Source organism: Trichechus manatus, unplaced genomic scaffold (genome assembly GCF_000243295.1).
Source record: "Trichechus manatus latirostris isolate Lorelei unplaced genomic scaffold, TriManLat1.0 scaffold00039, whole genome shotgun sequence".
NCBI classification, from domain to species: Eukaryota; Metazoa; Chordata; class Mammalia; order Sirenia; family Trichechidae; genus Trichechus; species Trichechus manatus.
Window position 1 is genome coordinate 1,603,885 of NW_004443975.1, and position 20,722 is coordinate 1,624,606.

Genomic DNA, 20,722 nt, shown 5'->3' on the forward strand with positions numbered 1-20,722 from the left:
CCTGGTGCGGGCATACCCCCTCCGCCACCACTGCCTGGTGCGGGCATACCCCCTCCCCCTCCTCTCCCTGGTGTGGGCATACCCCCTCCCCCTCCTCTCCCTGGTGCGGGCATACCCCCTCCCCCTCCTCTGCCTGGTGCTGGGATTCCCCCACCTCCTCCATTGCCTGGTATGGGAATTCCACCTGCTCCAGCTCCCCCTCTGCCTGGGACAGGAGTCCCTCCACCTGTAGCACTGCCTCTGCCCCCTGGATCAGGCCCTCCACTCCTACCAGAAGCTGGGAGTAGCACTTTGCCAGCGCCCCAAGTGTGTGGCTTTCTTCCTCCTCCATTGCCAGCTGGCTTATTTGGATTAGGGATGAATCAGGACAAAGGGAGCAGGAAACAGCCAATAGAACCCTGTCGGCCTATGAAGCCTCTTTACTGGACAAGAATCCAACTGCATAGTAAAAGGTAATGCCAGCGCAAGCCAGAAGCTTATGGGGGGAGGAGGGGGAAAGGGGGGCACTTGCCTCAATTGCAAGTCCAAGGAGTCACCAATGGCGGCACGAGGGGGCGTGGGGTGTGGATGCCACCGGGTGATACCGTCAGAAGGGGTGACATCACATGGTCCAGAGATAAGTCCAAGGCCAAATTATGCAGGACTTGAGCTGCTCCAGAGCCCTGGTGGTGCAGTAGGTAAGAGCTGGGCTGCTGACCAAAATGTTGGCAGTTCGAATCCACCAGCCACTCCTTGGAAACCCCATAGGGCAGTTATACTCACTATGAGTTGGAATCGACTCATCTGCAACGGGTTTGGTTTTGGGTTTTGAGCTGTTCCAGAGAGCCCGTGCCTGCTTCAGCCTCGTTTCAGCACTCCTGTCTGCTGCCACTGCTCTCAGTGTCTGCAGGGATGATTCACAGACCTGGAGGCACAGCCCCAGAGCCCATCTGTCAGCCCACCTGCCTCTTGGGAAATTGGTGGAGCCATGGGCTCACTCAGCTTCTCCTTTTTGTTGCTGCTGTCAGCATCTTTTCATCTTTAAATTTGGTGGGGGAAGGGTGAGAGGGAGGCACAATTTAGAGATTACCCTAGGTGCCTGAATGGGGGCACAATTTAGAGATTGCCCCGGGCGCTCGTTAACCCTCCCTATGCTGTAGGCAGGAGCTCATGGTGGAACAGGTTGTCATTACCAGTGAAGCACTTTTCCTTAAACTCCTGGGAAAATTACAATTTAGTGTATTTTTAAGTGCAGCTCTAAAACTTGTCTGTAGATTTTACATCAATATTTATTGAAAAGATTTGTTATTTTCAAGTCTTGGCTTTTCCTCCACCAGAAAGACCAAAGAAGTAAAACAAATGGCGTCTGTGTATCAATGTATAAAATGTATGCTTGTCTGTTAAGTAGTTGCTGATGTTGCTGTCTAGTCGATTACAACTCATAGCAACCTAGGACAGAGTGGAACTGTACCACAGGGTTTCCAAGGAGTGGCTGGTGGATTCGAACTGCTGACCTTTTGGGTAGCAGCTGAGCCGTTAACCACATACACACATGCACACGCATACGTGCGCGCACACACACACACACACACACACGCACACACACAAAAGATGCAGTCAAGTTGATTCAGCTCATAGCCACCTTCCCCCTCAGTCACCCTAATTGCAGAGCCTGATTGCTACTCATACCTGAATCCAACTGAAGATATGGCTATATGCCCTCTAGGAAGTGAGTAAGGGCAGATAAGCAGTGACATTTGTGGCTAAATTATTTTCCATATGAAAACTTTCTCTTTGCTTTCACTGTATAAACTATTTAAATTTCTGTTTCTGACAAACAACTTATAAATGTAAGTCAAATCCTTGGGCAAATGTTCTCTCTTGATGGTTTTTGTATCATTTTAAAGGCACAATGGTGTTTTACTGTTCCTTTCTGTTTATAGTAATTTTTCTTCAAAATGTGCCACTCAAAAACACACACATCCACACACACACCTCCCCCATGTGTGAATTAATTTAGATTTGAGAATTTTATGGCACCTTTAATAGATGATTGGTGACACAGTAGAATCATAGCTGGGAATGATCACTAGAAAGGAGTACTTTTCACCACATTTGCTGGTGGTATTGTTAATCTCCAGGCAGAGTCCATTGCCTGCATTCCTGACCAGGAAGACAATGCTGTGTTACATGGCTGTGGAATAAGAGGGTGGCAGGAAAAACATATACTTTAAGCCTCATTGACCTTGCTGATCATAACTTTTCATGGTTCCTTGAATTTTTTTGTGTGATGTAGCATGTGTTTAGATACAGGATATTGACTAGGTCCATTTTCATTTCTTATATTAATTTTATTTTTACTGAATCATAATAGAGAAGAAGGATTTATATTTCCTGTTTCTCACTTGGTAGTCCAATCACTGTATAATTGCAGTCTTACTTACATATGCTGATGAATCATTTCACAGTGTACCCAGAACTCATTATCTCCAGGACATTGCATGAAGTTCTTTTGTTCTTAGCTTGCTTTTTTAATGGATCTACTCTCTCAATGTGGTTTTCATTTTTAGATGGCATGAAATGAATCTGTAGTCATTGATAAGTGACGGCTGGGTGCTAGGAGGCGGTAGGGGGGTGTTGGAGGATGCGCTATTGGAAATACACTTTGTAGTTCTATGAACAATTCACAAAGCTGATGACCCAAATTGGGATTGTGCGAAATTAAGCATTTATTGCCTTCATAGCCCATATTGAGAGGGATTTTTCTTTTATATTTCTATTAGTGACTTGATAACTTGGAATTACTGACAATTATTATTTATAGGCATAAGTTTCATTATATACTCATGGTATTTTAACTTTCTTATCAAGTTGATAAAACCAATGGAGGTCTTAAAGAAAAAGAGTATTCTTTCCTGCTTATCTCCCTCCCCATTCCCTTTCTTCATTCTTTCCCCCTCCCTCCTTCTCTGTCTTCTTCTCTCTTTCTCCTCTTCCTTCCATTCTTCCTTCTTTCCTTCCTTCCTAAATTCCTTTCATTTTTTTCTCTTCTGCCCTTATTTCCTTTCTGTTTATGCTCACCATGCTATCTTGTAGTTTAATTTGGTGGTTCTTTCGTTGGTCTTTTGCTTAACTTTAGAGACTCCAGTCCTTCGCTTATTTGGGAAAAAATTGAAGAGCCATCCATAGATTGTCATGAATTTGAGGAATTGTTTTCTAAAACTGCTGTAAAGGAGAGAAAGAAACCTATTTCCGATACCATCACAAAGACCAAGGCTAAACAAGTGAGTACTCTTGTGCTTTCTGAAATTGAACAGTGCTTCTGGCAATAAGTATGAACTTTGACTGGGGAAAAACTTCCACAGACCTTAAAGAGATAGCAAAGGCTAGCATTTAAAAACTTGGAATTAAGTAAGACTTTCTCCCAAACAGAACAAGAAATAGTCATCTTCATCAAGTGATAACATCCTATTTTATTTATAACTTCATAATACATATTTCCTAAATCTCAGCAATTGCTTCTTTCTAAAATTAGTTGTGTAGAAATAATCTGTCACTTGATTTAAATCCATCTGGATGGAAAGGAAAGAAAGAATAGCAAAGTAAAACAAGCAAGAAATCTAATCCTTGGGCAGCCAGTAGTATGTTTGGTAATCTGTTTCCTTGTAATTCCAGTAAATGCTATTAGAGCCCAGCTAAACAATCACACTGTACTTCAAATATGGAAGAATATCTTATTTCCAATTCCAGCATATCTGGCCCATATTAGATCAACCTTGCTTCTAACCTATGACACCCAAGTCAGAAAAAGAAAGAATAAAGCATTTAGAAAAAAATATTTTCAACGGATACATCAAATGGTCTTGATCAGAAGATGATATTGTTGTAAATTTTTATGCTGTTCAGGGAGGTACAGTAAGACCCCAAAATAATGAGCCCAAGATAGAGGGTATTGGCTGTTGGTGCCCATCCTTCATCCTAAAGTGTGGAGTGACTACATTTCTTACCTTCTTCAGGGTATGGGAAGAAGTGCATAGAGGCAAGAAAATGGCAGGCAGCTCAGTCTTGGTAGGCGAGAAGGGGGAGATGAGGTCCCATGTCCCCAGCATTCTCCTAGCCCAGTCTCCCCAGATGAGTGCCAACTAATGGTGATTCCTTGAATTTTTACCTCTGACCTGGAGGTTGTAATGAGGCACATGACCCAGAGTTGTTCCCATTGATATTTATTTCATAGCAGAAAACTACCATCAGATGGATACAGCCAGTCCAACTAGGAAGAGATGGATTTTGAATGGTACAGAATCCTGGGATTCCTAGCTGACTGGCTAGGAGCATGAATCCCAGCTCTGCCGCTTACTAGCTTGGGAATATTATTAATGCTCACCCTAGGAATTTAGTTAATCTCAGAATAATACAAACCCTAATATTATGCAGTTGAATTTTTTAGAACCATTTATTGCATTAGAGCTGGCTGATGGCAGCCTTAGGCCATTAGTTATGGCAACTGGGACCATACCTGGCACATTGTAGGCACTCAATAAATATTTGTTAAATTAACTAATAAACCACCCACTGAGGGAGGAGGACTTAAAAAATATCAGTGACTATGCCCAAACCCAAACCAAACCCTTTGCCGTTGAGTCGATTCTGACTCATAGCAAACGCATAGGACAGAGTAGAACTGTCCCACAGAGTTTCCAAGGAGTGGCTGGTGGATTCGAACTGCCGACCTTTTGGTTAGCAGCCAAACGCTTAACCACTGCACCACCAGGGCCCCTGACTATGCCCAGAAGTGATTAAAAACCAGAAAATCATTCATGTCATAGTAATCAATAAATCCAGGATGACAATCTTAAAGATGAATAAAGGTAATTGAAAACCCACATTTTCTCTGGCAGATGTAAATAGTATTAAAATCTTTTCCACAGTATATTTACATAGAGCACTTCAGGATGAGTCTTCAAGTCTCTACTCAAGGACAGTGTATCAGAGATGGAAAAACCATCTTGGCAGGGCATACGGGTGGAGAGTACAGACATCGAGGAGACTCAAGCAGCCAGAATTGTCACGTGATGGATGGGCAGATGTGGCATGGGGTGTCTCTTGTCCTGGGATTAAATACTCAGAAAAGTAAACCATGCCCTCCCAACTCCCATCACCACTTTTTCTGCTAAGTGAACACAGGATAGGGCAGATGCCTCACATGTTGCCTGAGCCTATAGGATTTCATTCTTTATTTGAGGTGGTATCCAGTGATTCCAAAACCCATGGCCATCAAGTTCATTCTGACTCATAGTGACCCCACAGGACAAAGTAGAACTGCCTCATAGGGTTTCTAAGGCTGTAACCTTTACAGAAGCAGACTGCCACACCTTTCTCCCAGGGAACAGATGGCGGGTTCGAACCACTGACCTTTTGGTTAGCAGCCGGGTGGTTACCCAGTGCACCACCAGGGCTCCTATACTGTGGTTAGCTTACTAAAATTTGATTTATATCTAAATTATCAAAACTTAAACTAGTTGGCATGAAATGACCTGTTTGCATATAAACAGTGCATCCCTACTGAGCATCATCTGAATATAATCACTTCGTTCTGTCATTTGACATTTCATAAATTGTACATAAGAAGTCTCTTGTTGTAATTTGCATTTACTGACACTGACACTACCATTGACCTTCAGCTTCAAACAGGGCCTATGGAAATGTCTCCCTCATGATTGCTGGTAAGCTTGTCCAGCAACTCCTTGGCTTGGTCTTAGAACTGAGCTCTGCATTTCAGATCTGTTTTGGAGGCATAGAGGTATTTTTTTATGTAGATGAGAGAGATAAAAGTCTGCTGCAAAGTGATATATTGCTGAAGAAGCCTAACATTTACTTTCATTGGATTTGGAAGAAAACAATCCACCCATTCCATTTACTCGAGACATTTAAAATTTTGAGGCAAGTGATATTTTCACGGTGCCTATAGCTAGTTCCTCTTTTTGTGGGAAATGTTTACTGATTGTATGTGCAGACATTTTGGTACCTCATGACTCATTTCCAGTAAAATTAATAGCTTTTAATGCTGTGGCATATGTTTATGGAGTTATTTCAAGCAATCATTATATAAAATGAAAGCTAGAAGTTCTGTTTTTCTTTAAATATTTAAAAATAGCCAAATAATTTTTCTGTGATCTGTTCTCTTGAACATGAGACTGTGGTCAAATGCACTGGTATTTAATGAGGTGCCTGTGCTGTTTTTACTCTTGCAACAGAGACATTTTCAGCATGATAATGGAAGATTCCTCAGCTGGGTACATTGCCTTTTGCCTTAAGGAGAAAGAGGGTTATTCTCTGGATACCTAAACTGATAGTAATGATGTTGTTGCTGGGTTCTTTGGAGTCGGTTCTGACTCAGTGACCCCATGTGACAGAGTAGAACAGCCCCATAGAGTTTCCTTGGCTGTAATCTTTAGGGAACCAAATTGCCAGATCTTTATCCTGCAGAGCTGCTGGGTGGGTTCAAACTGCCAGCCTGTTGGTTAGCAGCCGAGCACTTAACCATTGCACCACCAGAGCTCCTTAATAGTAATGATGAGTATCTTATATTTCTATGTCCTTTATCCTCCAAGAAACAAACGACATTTTATATTTTTCTCACAGAACATGTATTTAAGTTTGTTCTGTGATGTTTTCTTAGTTTATTCTTGATTTTTTTGGAGTGTTAAACATAAGATCAGCTGAGAAGGTACGTGGGATTTTACTGGACTATATTTATATACAGTTCATTTTAAGCAAATTAGCGTGACACACTCAGAATTAAACGTTAACCTGCTAACTTAAAAAAACAGCAGTAACTTTTTGCCTTAAGGAATAAAGAGGGAAATAGAAAAAGAAAATCTCAAATAATGCCCATATTTAAATACTGACACATGCATACTTGCTCATTTTTAAGGAATGATTTAACCAAAAAAACCAAACCTGTTGCTGTTTGAGTCAATTCCAACTCATAGCGACCCTATAGGACAGAGTAGAACTGCCCCACAGGGTTTCCAAGGAGTGGCTGGGGGATTTGAACTGCCAGCCTTTTGGTGAGCAGTCGAGCTCTTAACCACTGTACCACCAGGACCCCAAGGAATGCTTTAGCGCTAGTAATAATTTATCCCAGTCTCCTCCCTGTTGCCAGGATGATTTTGTGGTTATTGATGATGGTGTTAAGGCACTTCAGGATCTTTTGTGATCAAATAAAGATTAAAGTTTAATATGAGCTTATAAACAAGAAAGTGAAATAATTGACCTTAGAATGATTTTGATAATCATGATTTGTATCAAAAAGAAGTTTCTGGTTAATCCTGTGCTAAATGAGATGATAGAAACAAAAAACCAAACCCGTTGCCATCCAGTCGATTCTAACTCATAGCAACCCTATAGGTCATAAACCAATGCATTTCAGTAAACACAGCGGTAGTAGTAGTAGTAATTATAACAACAACCACTGTAGTAATAATAATAACCATAGAATCCACAGGGCATATTGAACTCTATTTACCATGTACCAATCACTGTTCTTAACACTTGCCTTATATTAACTCATTTAATACTTATAATCCTTTGAGGTAGATGATGTAATCCCCAGTTTATAATATAGAAAACGGAGGTATAGAGCCTCCATAATAGTGATGATAGGTATCTTATATTTCTAAATATAAAATATAGTATAAATAATGTTCCCAAGCTAGGAAGTGGCAGAGCTAGGGTTTCCACTTCAGCCATCTGGCTTCAGAATCTGTACTCTTAATAACTACATTAAAAGTATAGATGTGAAATATCTTACGTATTTATATACCCATTATACCCATTGCCATCAAGTCGATTCCAACTCATAGTGACCCTACAGGACAGAGTAGAACTGTCCCCTAGGGTTTCCAAGGAGCAGCTGGTGGATTCAAACTGCTGACCTTTTGGTCAGCAGCCAAGCTCTTAACCACTGCGCCATGAGGGCTCCACGTATTTATATAGCTTAAATATAATATTTTATTGATATAGAGAGCAAAACATACATTTTTAAAAAGAATCTGAATTGTATTATATTTGATATATGCTCAATATTTAAATGACTGTAGTTATAATTTTATCCTGCAGAGATATATAGAGACACGTTGAAGGATTTTCCATATCCTAACAAATTTTGGCAAGTACATCAGCTTTGATGCCACCAAACATGATGTTTGCCTAGTTAAATAAAAGTTTATCTGATTGATGTGAGATTTAGACACATAAGCTTCTGTAAGCAATAAAAAAGTGGGCCATTTGCTTGTGTGGCATATAAATAGTGGTTAGAGGCAGACAGTGACTGTGGTTAGACCTCACCAAATGTCAAGTGATGATACTTTTTATTCATCCCATAATGACACAAAAAGGAACAATCTCTGTAAAATATGCTGTAAGTAAATAATGTCTAATCATGCTTAAGAGGTCTGTAAAAGAACACGCTGCCCACAACATAAATTTGCACGGAGAAGTTAACAAGAGTGAATAAGAAGAATCTGGATTATTTTTTAAATCCATAACTGGTATTTGTATAACCATTTAATGGAACACAAATGAATCTCTTCATGGGTTTCTTCTGTTCTCTTCATCAGATTAAAATGCTCTGCCCGAAGAATGGTGGAGAAAAACTATTTGATAGTTAAATATTTGTTGGGCTTCAGCCTCTAGAAATATGATTAGAAAAATAGATAATTAAATCTGCTACTTATTATAAAAGGAGGTAATAAAAGCATTCATTAAAATTCACATTTATTGCAGATGTAAAGGTTAAGGAATTAGACATTTGGCATCCTGTTCAGTCTTTCCACTGTGCTTGATGACCTAACCTTGAAAAGGCTTTTTTATGTTGTAAATATCCTCATATTGACAATGGAAAAAGAAGCATTCGTCATTCAGATGCTCTTTATGGGACTGTATAACGTAAAACCTCTAAGCATTCTTACATGAAGAGTAATTGCTATTAAAAGCTTCTTCCTGCCATACTGGTGAATTGGGAAAATTTGTGTGCTATACCTCAAATACTGTCTTCTGGTATAACATTTATTGATACAAAAAGGACAAAAAAAGGTTTCATATTTTACCCAGGAATCTCTGGTTCACTTTTATTTAAGTATTTTTTTTTTTAAGATATTGTATGTGTTTTGTCATAATAGCTATTCAAGTAGTTGTAAGGTAATAGGCTGAATGATAACCTGAGTAGTAGAAGTCTAGCTTTCTGTATTGATGTTAATAATTCCAGTTGTAGTTGGCCAGAGTGTGTGTTGTTAGATTTGGACAGTTATATTTGTCTTTTAGACTGAAGACCTAAAATAATGTCTGAAACGCCAAGTATCTTAGAATAAAACAATTTAGATTTGTTTTGGGGATGCATAATAAACATTTGGTACTTTGTAACTTTTAACATGACATCTGCTTTTAATAGAAGACATTCCTATTGCAAGCCTTAAAAATGTATTTACATAGAAAACCACATCAAAATACAAACCTATAATTAGACAAACATAGGTTTTGTGGGATCTGGATTTGTTTTAGATGTTGAAAGATTTATTATTTTTTTGAAGATGGTATTCCTATAACTATTTGTAGAGCATACCTAATCAATTCAGACTGTAATAACGACCTCTATTTTTTATTTTCTTTCAACCCAGAAATTATTTTTATATTTCTAAGTAAATGACTAAAAAAAAAAAAAAAACCCAAAAGCATAATAAAAAGGAAATATAATTAAGCTAATGATCCTTGACCTTGTTAGATTTGGTATTAGGGGAATTATATTTGATTAATTGCATATTGAAATTACACAAAATCTAATCATAATGCTGAGGGTTAATTCTTTTGGACTCTATATTCATATACTATGAAAGTATTAAAATTCAGTAGGACTAGATGTATAAGAAAGGAGTAGTGACTTTTAATGGCTGAGATGTTTTATTTATAATGATCCATAGGAACTAAAGGAGGAGTTGCTTGGAAAATTCACTTAGGATTCATTATCTTACTATGATATCTATGCAAACCAAAACTCATTCTTGCAAAAGTAAGGAAGGATTTTTGTAATTTCCAGAGTAGAAATTCCTGTATGGAGCGGATGATGGGAGAGTGTTTTCTCAATACTGCCAATATAGAGTGGGGTAGCTATTAAAGAGAGCCCTGGAAAACTTAAAGAGAGGGAGCACCAGTTGCTTTCACTGTTGCACCCCTTCCTTTTTTTTTTCTTCCAAATAATCTTTTATTGTATCTAAGGTGAAAGCTTACACAGCAAATTAGGTTCCCATTTAACAGTTTCTATACAAACTATTCAGTAATACTAGTTAATATTTCACAATGTGTCATCATTCTTATTCATTCTGTCCTGGTTGTACCATTTTCATTACTCTAGTTTCCCTGCCCCCTTACCTTCTCTTCTTTGCTTTAGAGTAATTTTTGACCATTTGGTTTTATACAGATGATTTTTTAAAGGTGCTCATTACTTATGGGTGATATTCTTTATTTTCTGAGCCAGTCTGTTACTTAGTTAAAAGATGAACTCAAGGGATAATTTCTGTTTATGGCTTAAAGAGTATCTCAGGGCAATAGTGTCAGGGAGTTGTCTAGTCTCAACTGGTCCAGTAAGTCTGCACTTTTTAAGAATTGCATTCTACATTTTTCTCCCGTTCTATCAGGATCTATCTGTTGTGGCCCTGGTCAGTATGGTTGGTAGTCGTAGCCAGGCACTATCTGGTTCTTCTGGTCTCAGGGTAGATGAGGCCATGGTTCGTGTAGGCTGTTAGTCTTATAGACTAGTTTCTTCTCTGAGCCTTTGGTTTCCTTTTTTCTCTTTTGTTCTGGATGAGTAGAAACTGGTAATTCTATCTTAGATGGCCACTTGCAAGCTTTTAAGACCCCAGATACTACTTAACAGATTGGGATGTAGAACATACATGTTATGAACTGTATTATGCCAGTTAACTGAACTGTCCCACAAGACTATGGTCCTAAGCCTTCAAATCCAGAAAACCAGTCTCATGAGGTGTTTGATTATGTCTAAGAAGTATCCATAACTGTGGCTCATATGTGGTTTATTATATATATGAATATACATACGTGTACACACATACCTTCATATACATATGTGTATAGATATATCTGTATGCACACATACATGCACACATATTCATACCCATACACATATATGCCTATATATATATTTGTGTAACCACGTACATATATTTTTTGTTGTTGAAAAATTATATTTGTCATATCCCTTACCAAAAATATCCTTTTCTCTTGTGCATTTCTTCATGACATCATTTACCTTGTTTAAACTGTGTGCACTTTACCCACATTTGATGCTACCTTTCCCATCACCAAAAATAACAAGTGTCTAGTATCTGGAGAGTGTTTCCCCACCCCCATCCCTGGTAACCACCAATGAACATTGGTGTGTGTGTGTGTGTGTGTGTGTGTGTGTGTGTGTGTGTGTGTGTGTGTATGTATTCTTGTCTTTTTATAAAAGCATGATTATACAATACTTGTCGTTTTGTGATTGACCTATTTCATTCAGCATAATGTTCTCCAGATTCATCTATGTTATAAGATGTTTTGGGGGTCATCATTATTCTTTATGGCTGTGAGGTATTCCGTTGTATGTATGTACCACATTTGCTTATCCATTCATCCTTTGTTTGGCACTTAGGTATTTTTGCTATTGTGAGTAATGCTGCAATGGAAATAGGTGTTCATATGTACCCCTGTCTTGATAGCAGGGTTTATCTATTTCAGTGGGGAGTACAGCAGGGAAAATAAGCTAATATACCAGTGAGGGTACAGAGGTTCTCTGGAGGGCTAATTTATTATGGAACAACCCAAGAGAGAAAATATTAAGTAATTTAAGTGACTATACTTGAATTATCATTCAAGTTTCATATTATATACTAAAAACAGCAAGTGCAGTGGGTGGTCAGGAATTGGATAGAGTATATTGGCTTGACTTGGGGTGAAGGCTGTGTGGAGGAGATGACTTGAAATGGGCCTTGAAGAATTTATTTGGTTTAGATATGTAGACAGGATTAAGGAGTGATTTTTGAGAATAGCACCACGAGCAAAGATTTCCTTGTAGCTTATTTTAAAACCATAGTATATCAGTCACCATTCTAGCAGGCTTCTCCTGTATGCAGGAAGCTCCTGTCTGAGGGTTTCAGCAATGTGCATCTGGACTGTATATATTCATTTCCCTTAGCCGAATGTGTTTCCTTTTCGTCTTCCTAGCAAGTCTTTACCTACCCTATTACCAGCTGCCATTGAGTTGACTCTGACTCATGGCAACCCCATGTGTCTCAGAGTAGAACTGTGCTTCATAAAGATTTCAATGGCTGATTTTTTTTTGGAAGTAGATTGCCAGACCTTTCTTCCTAGGCACCTCTCGGTGGGCTTGTACCTCCAACCTTTTGGTTGGTAGCTGAGTGTGCTAACAATTTGCACTACCAAGAAACTCTTACAAAACTCTTTAGGTTTATCATGTTAGAAGCAAGTGTGAGAATTGAATTCAGATAAATTTGACCTGAAGTTTGTTTTGATGTCTGGGTATTAACTGGTGGAATATATGTTTCTTTGCCATGGACAGAAACAGTATTTTAGATTGTCCCAGAGCAGTGAAGAATTTTATTCCTTATTTAACTAACATAATTACAATTATCATAGCTCCTGTCTTCTGCCTATGGGTAGAGATGCTGGTGACGTTGGTCTGATTACTCACAGTGTATCTCAGTGTGACCTAAGATAAAAAATGGTTCCAATTTTTTGAACTTGAATACAAGTTCGAGACTGAGAAGAAAAATTAATGTTCTTATTTATGTCTCTAGTGTTTTACTTAAAACTTTTAAATTTAAATTGGAATATAAATTTGTGTTTCTTTTTCAAAACCATGTTCTTAATGTAAGATTGCTGAACATGTCTGCTGAAATTTTTTGTCAAATGTTAACATAGAAATCCTAATAATAACTATTATTTTTAAAAGGCTTGATGTGGGACTTCTAGAATAAAAACTAAGGAACGCGGCAGACCCTCTCCCCAGCATAACAACTAACTGATGAAAGTTATAAAAAGCAACCATTTAAAGTCTCTGGAAATTGTCCTAAGGGCACACAGGAAATGAAGAGATAATTCATTTGAGAACATCTACAAAATCTCAGTAGAACAGTGAGGATCTGTGGTGTGTGAGCCACAATGTGCTGCATTATCACCTGTCCTCCAGCTCTATATCATGGAAGCTCCAACCTGGGCATGTACAGCCAAGAAGACAGGGCTTTCTCTCCCTGCAGCTCCATCTGAAGCCATGGTTTCACCCCAGGAGGGGCTGGCTGCTAGTATTTTTTATTTTCCCCAGTCTCATGTTGTAGAAGCTCTGTGCCAGGCAAGCATGGAGAATCAGGGAAAGATGCAACCAAAAAAGCCCCTCTTGTGATCACTGTCAACTCTGGAGATCAGGAAGGCTGTCCACATGTGCTAGGCTGCACCCATTCAGTGGCATTTAGAATAAGACATGGGACAGACTTGAAAACATTCATACAGACCTGTCAACATGGAGTGCAAGCGTCACTGGCACAAGGGGCTTAAATACAACTTCTGACCGAACACTAACTTAAAAATAAGCTACTTTGATCCAGAGGCAACTCCTTGGAAGCTAGGCTTAACAATAATTTTGTAGTCCTCCTTGGAGGTTTGTCTGGAAGTTATGTCTGTACCCAAAGGTACATCCTCATGGGAGAAGAAAAATCCAAGCTACTTGTCGCTGGCTGAATTTTGGGGAAAAGTACATAAAGTCATCGAACTGTGATAGCAGCTACCAAGCCACACATCTACGCACAATGGCTCAGAGTAAAAATATAAGTGCTTAAGGAGACTTAAGCAGAACCTTCCATCAACAAATAGCTTTTGCCCACCAAAGAGTGATCTCTAGGATTCCAGGCTAAAAGATAAAAACATGGGAAAATGTGAGCAGGAATATTGGACTGCATACTGCAGTAAAAACAGACTTCACTGAAATAGTCCAGCCAACTCAGTAACTATTAAGCAAACAACAACAGCAAAAGCAAACAAGTTCTAAGGGAGGAAAAGGCAAATCAGTATCCAGAGTTGCTGTGTTATCTGAAATGTCCAGTGTTCATCAGAAACAACAACAACAAAATGAGACATGAAAAGAAATAGGAAACTTTGAGCCATACACAGGGAAAAGAATAGGTAAAAGAAACTGCTTTTGAAGGGATCCAGAAGTTGGACTTAGCAGACAATGACCTGAAGTAACCATTCTAAATATGTTGAAAGAACTAAAGGAAACCATTTCTAAGAATTAAAGGAAGCTATGATGGCAGTGTCTCATCAAATAGAGACTTTATCAATGAAGAGAGAAATTATAGAGAAATTGTGAAATTGAAAAGTATAATAACCCAAATGAAAAGAAAATCGCTAGATGACGTAACAGTAGATTTATGGTGGCAGAAGAAAGAATCAGCAAACATGAAGATAAATTAAGAGAAATTATGCAATCTGAAAAACAGAAAAAAGAATGAAGAAAAAATGACAGAGCCTGAGAAAAATGTAAGAGTATCAAAAGGAAGAGGAGAGAGAGAAGGAGTAGAAAAAAATATGGGAGGGCATAAAGGCTGAAAACCTCCGAAATTTGAAGAAAAACATTAATCTACATATCTAAGAAGTTTGATGAACTCCAAGTAGATAAAGAAATTCACAACCTATCACATCATAGTCAAAATGTTAAAAGCCAAAGATAAACAAAAAATCTTGAAAGCAGTAAAACACCCCATTACATACAAGGGAACCCCAATAAGATTAACAGCAGACTTCTCATCAGAAACAATGGAGGTTAGAAAGCAGTGGGATGTCATATCCAAAGTACTGAAAGTAAAAAATTATCAACTAAGGATCTCATATTTACCAAAACCGTCTTTCAGTAAAGACATTCCCAGAGAAGCAAAAACCTGAGAAAATTTGTTGATAACAGACCTACTTTAGAGGAAATACTAAAGCAAGCTTTACAGGCTGAAAACAAGTGACACCATACAGAAATTTGAACTAACATTAAAAAACCAGTGAGCACGGTAAATATAATTCTGTAGGTAATTACGAAGATAATACAGTTGCGTGTTTCTTCTTTTCTCTTGTCTGATTATAAAAGCAATTGCATAACACAATATGTATAAAATTGTTCCATAGTAACTCAGATTTCCCAGGAATAAATGAAGACAACCAAAATGTGTAAATAACAATGTTAATAGAACCTACTTTAAAATATATATATTTCTCTCCTTTCTTCTCTCAGCTTTTTAAAAAGACATAAGATTATATAAACTGTTAATTAGGCCTGTTTGTTTTGTGTGTGTGTGTGTGTAGTGTATAACATAACAGTAATGGTACAAAAAAGGGGGAGGGAATGGCACTGTAAAGTAGTAAAATTTCTGTTTTTCAGTGGAACTAATTCAGTATAAATTTGAAATAGATTCTAATAAGATCTGTATTGTCAGCCATAGAGCAACTACTAAGAAAACTCAAAAATAAAATTTAAAAAAAGGAATAAAAATTTTACACTAGAAAATACCCATTTAATACAAAAGAAAGCAATGAAGGATGAAAAGAGGAACAAAAAAACATAAGACATATAGAAAATAAAATTCAAAATGGCAAGATATAAATCCAGCCATATCAATAGTAACATTAAGTGTGAATGGATAAAACAGTCCAATCAAAAGGCAGATATTGTCATACAGGATTATACTGTATGCTGGAGACACACTTTATGTTCAAAAAGACAAATAAGTTGAAATTAAAAGGATGGTACAACCTTAAACAACAGTAAAAAAGCTGGAGTAGGTATGCTAATATTAGATAAACTTTTAAAGAATGTTACTTGAGATAAAGAGGAACGTTTCATAATGATAGAAGGGTAAATCCACCAGGGAGATTTTTCAGTTATACATTCACCTAACAACCCAAAACCAAACCCACTGCCGTTGAGTCAATTTCCGACTCATAGCAACCCTATTGTGTTTCCAAGGCTGTAAATCTTTATGGAAGTAGACTGCTCCATCTTTCTCCCACAAAGCAGCTGGTGAGTTTGAACTACCGACCTTTTGGTTAGCAGCGAACCACTTTAACCACTGCGCCACCAGGGCTCCTCACCTAGCAATCCAAAATGAAAAACCCGTTGCTGTCGAGTCGATTCCGACTCATAGCAACCCTATAGGACAGAGTAGAACTGCACCATAGGGTTTCCAAGGAGGGCCTGGTGGATTTGAACTGCTGACCTTTTGGTTAGCAGCTGCAGCTCTTAATCACTATGCCACCAGGGTTCCCCCACCTAACAACAGTACCCCCAACATACATGAAGAGAAAACAGATTTGAAGGGAGAAATTAACAAAAATAGCTGGAGAATTCAATACTTCAATTTCAGTAATGGATAGAACAATTAAGCAGTAGATTAGCAGGGAAATAGAAGGCTAGACCAACAATATGAACCAACTAGACCTAATAGAGATTTATTGAACACTCCATACAACAGCAGCAAGATATACATTCTTCTCAAGCACACATGAAACGTTCTCTAAGACAGACCATATGCAAGGCCACAAAATAAGCCTAAATAAATTTAAAAGGATTGAGACCTTATTAAGTTGAAAAGAATTGAGAAACAAAGCGTATTTTCTGACTCTGGAATTAAATTAGAAATCAATAGCAGAAAGATATTTGGAAATTCACAAATATGTAGTACTTAAATAAAACACTCCTAAATAACCAGTAGATCTAAGAAGAAATCAAAAGGGAAATCAGAAAATACGTTGAGATGAATCAAAATGAAGACACAACACATCAAAACTTATGGGATATGGTTAAATCAGTGCTCAGTGAAAAATTAATATAGTGAAACCTGTGAGAGCCAGAACTCAGTGGGACTGCCTTGTTTTTCTGGGTGTTGCAAGTTTTCCACCTTTGACTAGGTGCAGTCTTACCACTTTTCTCTCACTCGTTTTAGAGGAAAATATTTGAGTTTTCCTTCTCTGACAGGTTTCCACCTTACATAGGTTCTGGCTTTCACAACTTTTACTGTAGTTATAAACACTTACATTTAAAAAAGAAGAAAGATCTCAAATCCAATAGCCTAAACTTTCACTTAAGAAACTAAAAAAGATCAAACTAAACCCAAACCAAGCAGAAAGAAAGAAAGAAACACTAGAGCAGAAGTAAATGAAATAGAGAATAGAAAAACAGTAGAGAAAATCAATGAAACCAAAAGTTGTATCTTTGAAAAGATTAACCAAACTGACAAACCTTTACCTAGACTGATCAAGGGGTGGGGGGAAGAGAAGACTCAAATTACTAAAATCCAAAGTGAAAAAGGGGATGTCACTGCCAATCTTACAGAAAAAAAAAAAAAAAAAGAAAAGATTATAAGGGAATACTATAAACAAATGCATCCCAGCACATTATAGCTTAGATGAAATGAACAAATTCTTGGAGAAACTGACCTGAAAAAGAGATAGAAAATCTGAATAGGCCTGTAACAAGTAAAGAATTAGTAATAAAAAAAAAACCTACCCACAAAGAAAAGACAAGGGCTAGATGACTTCACTTGTGTATTCTACTAAACATTCAAAAAGAAGTAAAACTAATTCTTAATAAACTCTTTCAAAAAATAGAACAGGAAGGAACACTTTCCAACTCATTTAGTGAAACTAGTATTAACTACCCTGATATCAAAGCCAGACAAATTCATCACAAGAAAATTACAGACCAATATCCATTGTGAATATAGACACAAAACTCATTAACAAACACTAGATTTATCCCAAGAATATAAGATTTAACATCTGAAAATTAATGTAATATATCAATAGAATAAAGGACAATATCCATAGGATTATCTGAACAGATGCAGAAAAAACATTTGACAAAATCAAACACCTTTTCATAATAAAAACAATCAACAATCTAGGAATGGAAGGAAGCTTTCTCAGCCTGATGGCATCCATGAAAAAACCCACAGCTTATAGTATTTCATCATATTCAGTGGTGAAAGACTGAATGCTTTTTCCTAAGATCAGAAAGAAGACAATGTTTGTTCTCACCACTTCTATTTAACAGCATACTGGAGGTTTTAGCCAGGACTGTTAGGCAAGAAAAAGAAGAGGCATCCAGACTGGAAAGGAAAAAGTAGAATTATCTGTATTTGCACTTGACATGATCTATTTAAAAAAACTCCAAGGAATCCCCAAAAAACTACAATAACTAATCAAGGAGATCAACAAGGTTGTAAGATACAAGATCAAGATAAAAAAATTAACTTTATTTCTATACACTCCAATTCTAGGTAGTATTCTGGAAATACAATTAGGAACACCATTCCACTTATAATAGCATCAGAAATAATAAAATGCTTAGCTATAAATTTAACAAAAGAAATGAAAAACTCTACACTGAAAACTACAAAACACTGTTGAAGGAAATTAAGATCTAAATAAATGGGAAGACAGACCACATTCATAGATTGGAAGATTTAAGATAGTTAAAATGGCAACACTCACCAACTTAACCTACAGGTTCAGTGTAGTATCTATAAAAATCCCAGCTGTCTCTTTCTTTCTCTCTCTCTGCTTTCTTTCTTTTCTCCCCCTTCTCTTTTTCTCCCTCTCCTCCTTCTCCTCCACCTCTCTCCCTCTTTCCTTCCTTCCTTTCAAGAAATCGACAAGTTGATTTTGAAAACTCATATGGAAATTCATGGCACCTAGAATAACCAAAACAATCTTGAACAAGAAAAACAAAATTGAAGGACTCAACTTCCTAGTTTCAAAATTTACTACAAAGTTACAGTAATACAGTGTGGGACTGGCATAAGGATAGACTTATAGATCAATGGAGTAGAATTGAGAATCTAGAAATAAGCCCTTACATTTATGGCCTATTGGTTTTTTACAATGACACCAAGAGATTTCAAGGATTAAAGAATTATTTTTCAACAAATGGGTATCCATGCACAAAAGAATGAAGCTGAACTTCAATCCCTTACCATTCACAAAAGTTAACAAGAATCATACACTTAAATGTAAGAGCTAAACCTACAAAACTCTTAGAAGGATCTTGGGTTTTTTCGACAACGACTCTTAAAAGCATATGACAACAACAAATAGGTAAGTTGGACTTAGTCAAAACTAAATACTTATGTGCCATAAATGGTACAGTCAAGAAAGTGAAAACCCAGCTGACAGAATGGGAGAAAATATTTGCAAATCATATGTCTAATAAGGGATGTATTTTCAGAATATATGAAGAACACTTACAATTCAGTAAGTAAAAGACAACCTGCTTGTTAATAATAAGCAAAGGATATGAATAGATTTTTCTCCTGAGAAGGTACACCAATGGGTAATAAGCACATGAAAAGATGCTCGATATCATTAGCTATCAGGGAAATGCAAATCAAAACCACAATGAGATACCACTTCATACCCCTAAAAAACAACAAAAAAATCCAAACTTATTGCTGTTGAGTTGATTCCAATTGATGGCCACCCCATGTGTGTAGAGTAGGACTGCAGTCCATAGAGTTTTCAGAGATTGCCAGGCCCTTCTTCTGAGGCACCTCTGGGTGGGTTCAAAACGCCAACCTTTTGGTTAGAAGCCGCTTAACTGCACTACCCAGGGACTCCTCACTCTCACCAAAACCTGTTGCTGTTGAGCCCATTCCAACTCATAGCGACTCTATAGGACAGAGTAGAACTGCCCCATAGGGTTTCCAAGGAGCAGCTGGTGGATTCGGACTGCTGACTTTTTGGTTAGGAGCCGAGCTCTTAACCACTGCACCACCAGGGCTCCCCTCACACTCACTAGTATGGCCAAAATAAAAAAATCAGACGATAACAAATGTTGTTGAGGCTGTGGAAAAAATGGATTGCTCGTACGTTGCTGGTAGGATGTAGAATGATGCAGCCATTTTGAAAAAGTCAGGCAGTTCCTCTCAGAGTTAAACATAGAGTTACCACTGACCCAGCCATTCCACTCTTAGTTACGTACCCGAGAGAATAAAAACAGAAATCCACGCAAAAGCTTGTACGTGAATGTTCATAGCAGCATTACTCGTTATAGCCAAAGAGGAGAAATAACCCAAATGCGTATCAACTCATAAAGGGAGAAATAATGCATATAATGGAATATTATTTGACAATAAAAGGAAATGAAGTAATGATATATGCTACACTGTGGATCAAATTTGAAAACATTATGCTAAGTGGAGGATGCCAGTCGCAAAAGACCACATATTGTATGCATATTGTATGAGTCCATTCCTAAGAAATGTCCAGAATAGGTAAATCTATACAGCAAAAAGTAGGTTAGTAATTGTCAGGAGATGGGAGAAGGAAAAATGGGGATTTCTTTACGAGGCACACAAATGTTGTAAAATTAGATTGTGGTGATGGTTGTACAATACTGTGAATGTACTAAAAATTAACCACTCAAGTGGATGAATTATATGGTATGTGAATTATATCTCAAAGTTTTTATTCAAGGGTTGTTTGATATCTTATACTCTTTTAGAACTTGGCCCCAGGAATGTGTCTGTACTTTTTAAAATTTTCTATGGATATAATTTTGAGTAAGTTGGTATTTCTGTTATCTGCATCTTTGAAAGGTGACTACAGGAAATACGAGACGCAAAATCAGAGAATTCCG

The 20,722-nt window shown here is 37.6% G+C and overlaps 1 protein-coding gene across 1 annotated transcript in view; it reads left to right on the forward strand.

The window, feature by feature from the left end:
- FMN2 (formin 2) overlaps positions 1-20,722 on the forward strand; it is a 437,381-nt gene that overhangs the window by 132,652 nt on the left and 284,007 nt on the right. Inside the window, exons 6-7 of the mRNA XM_023730863.1 lie at positions 5-452; positions 3,119-3,263. Of these exons, the coding sequence (XP_023586631.1) occupies positions 5-452; positions 3,119-3,263 (593 nt within the window). The remainder of the gene's footprint in view (positions 1-4; positions 453-3,118; positions 3,264-20,722) is intronic.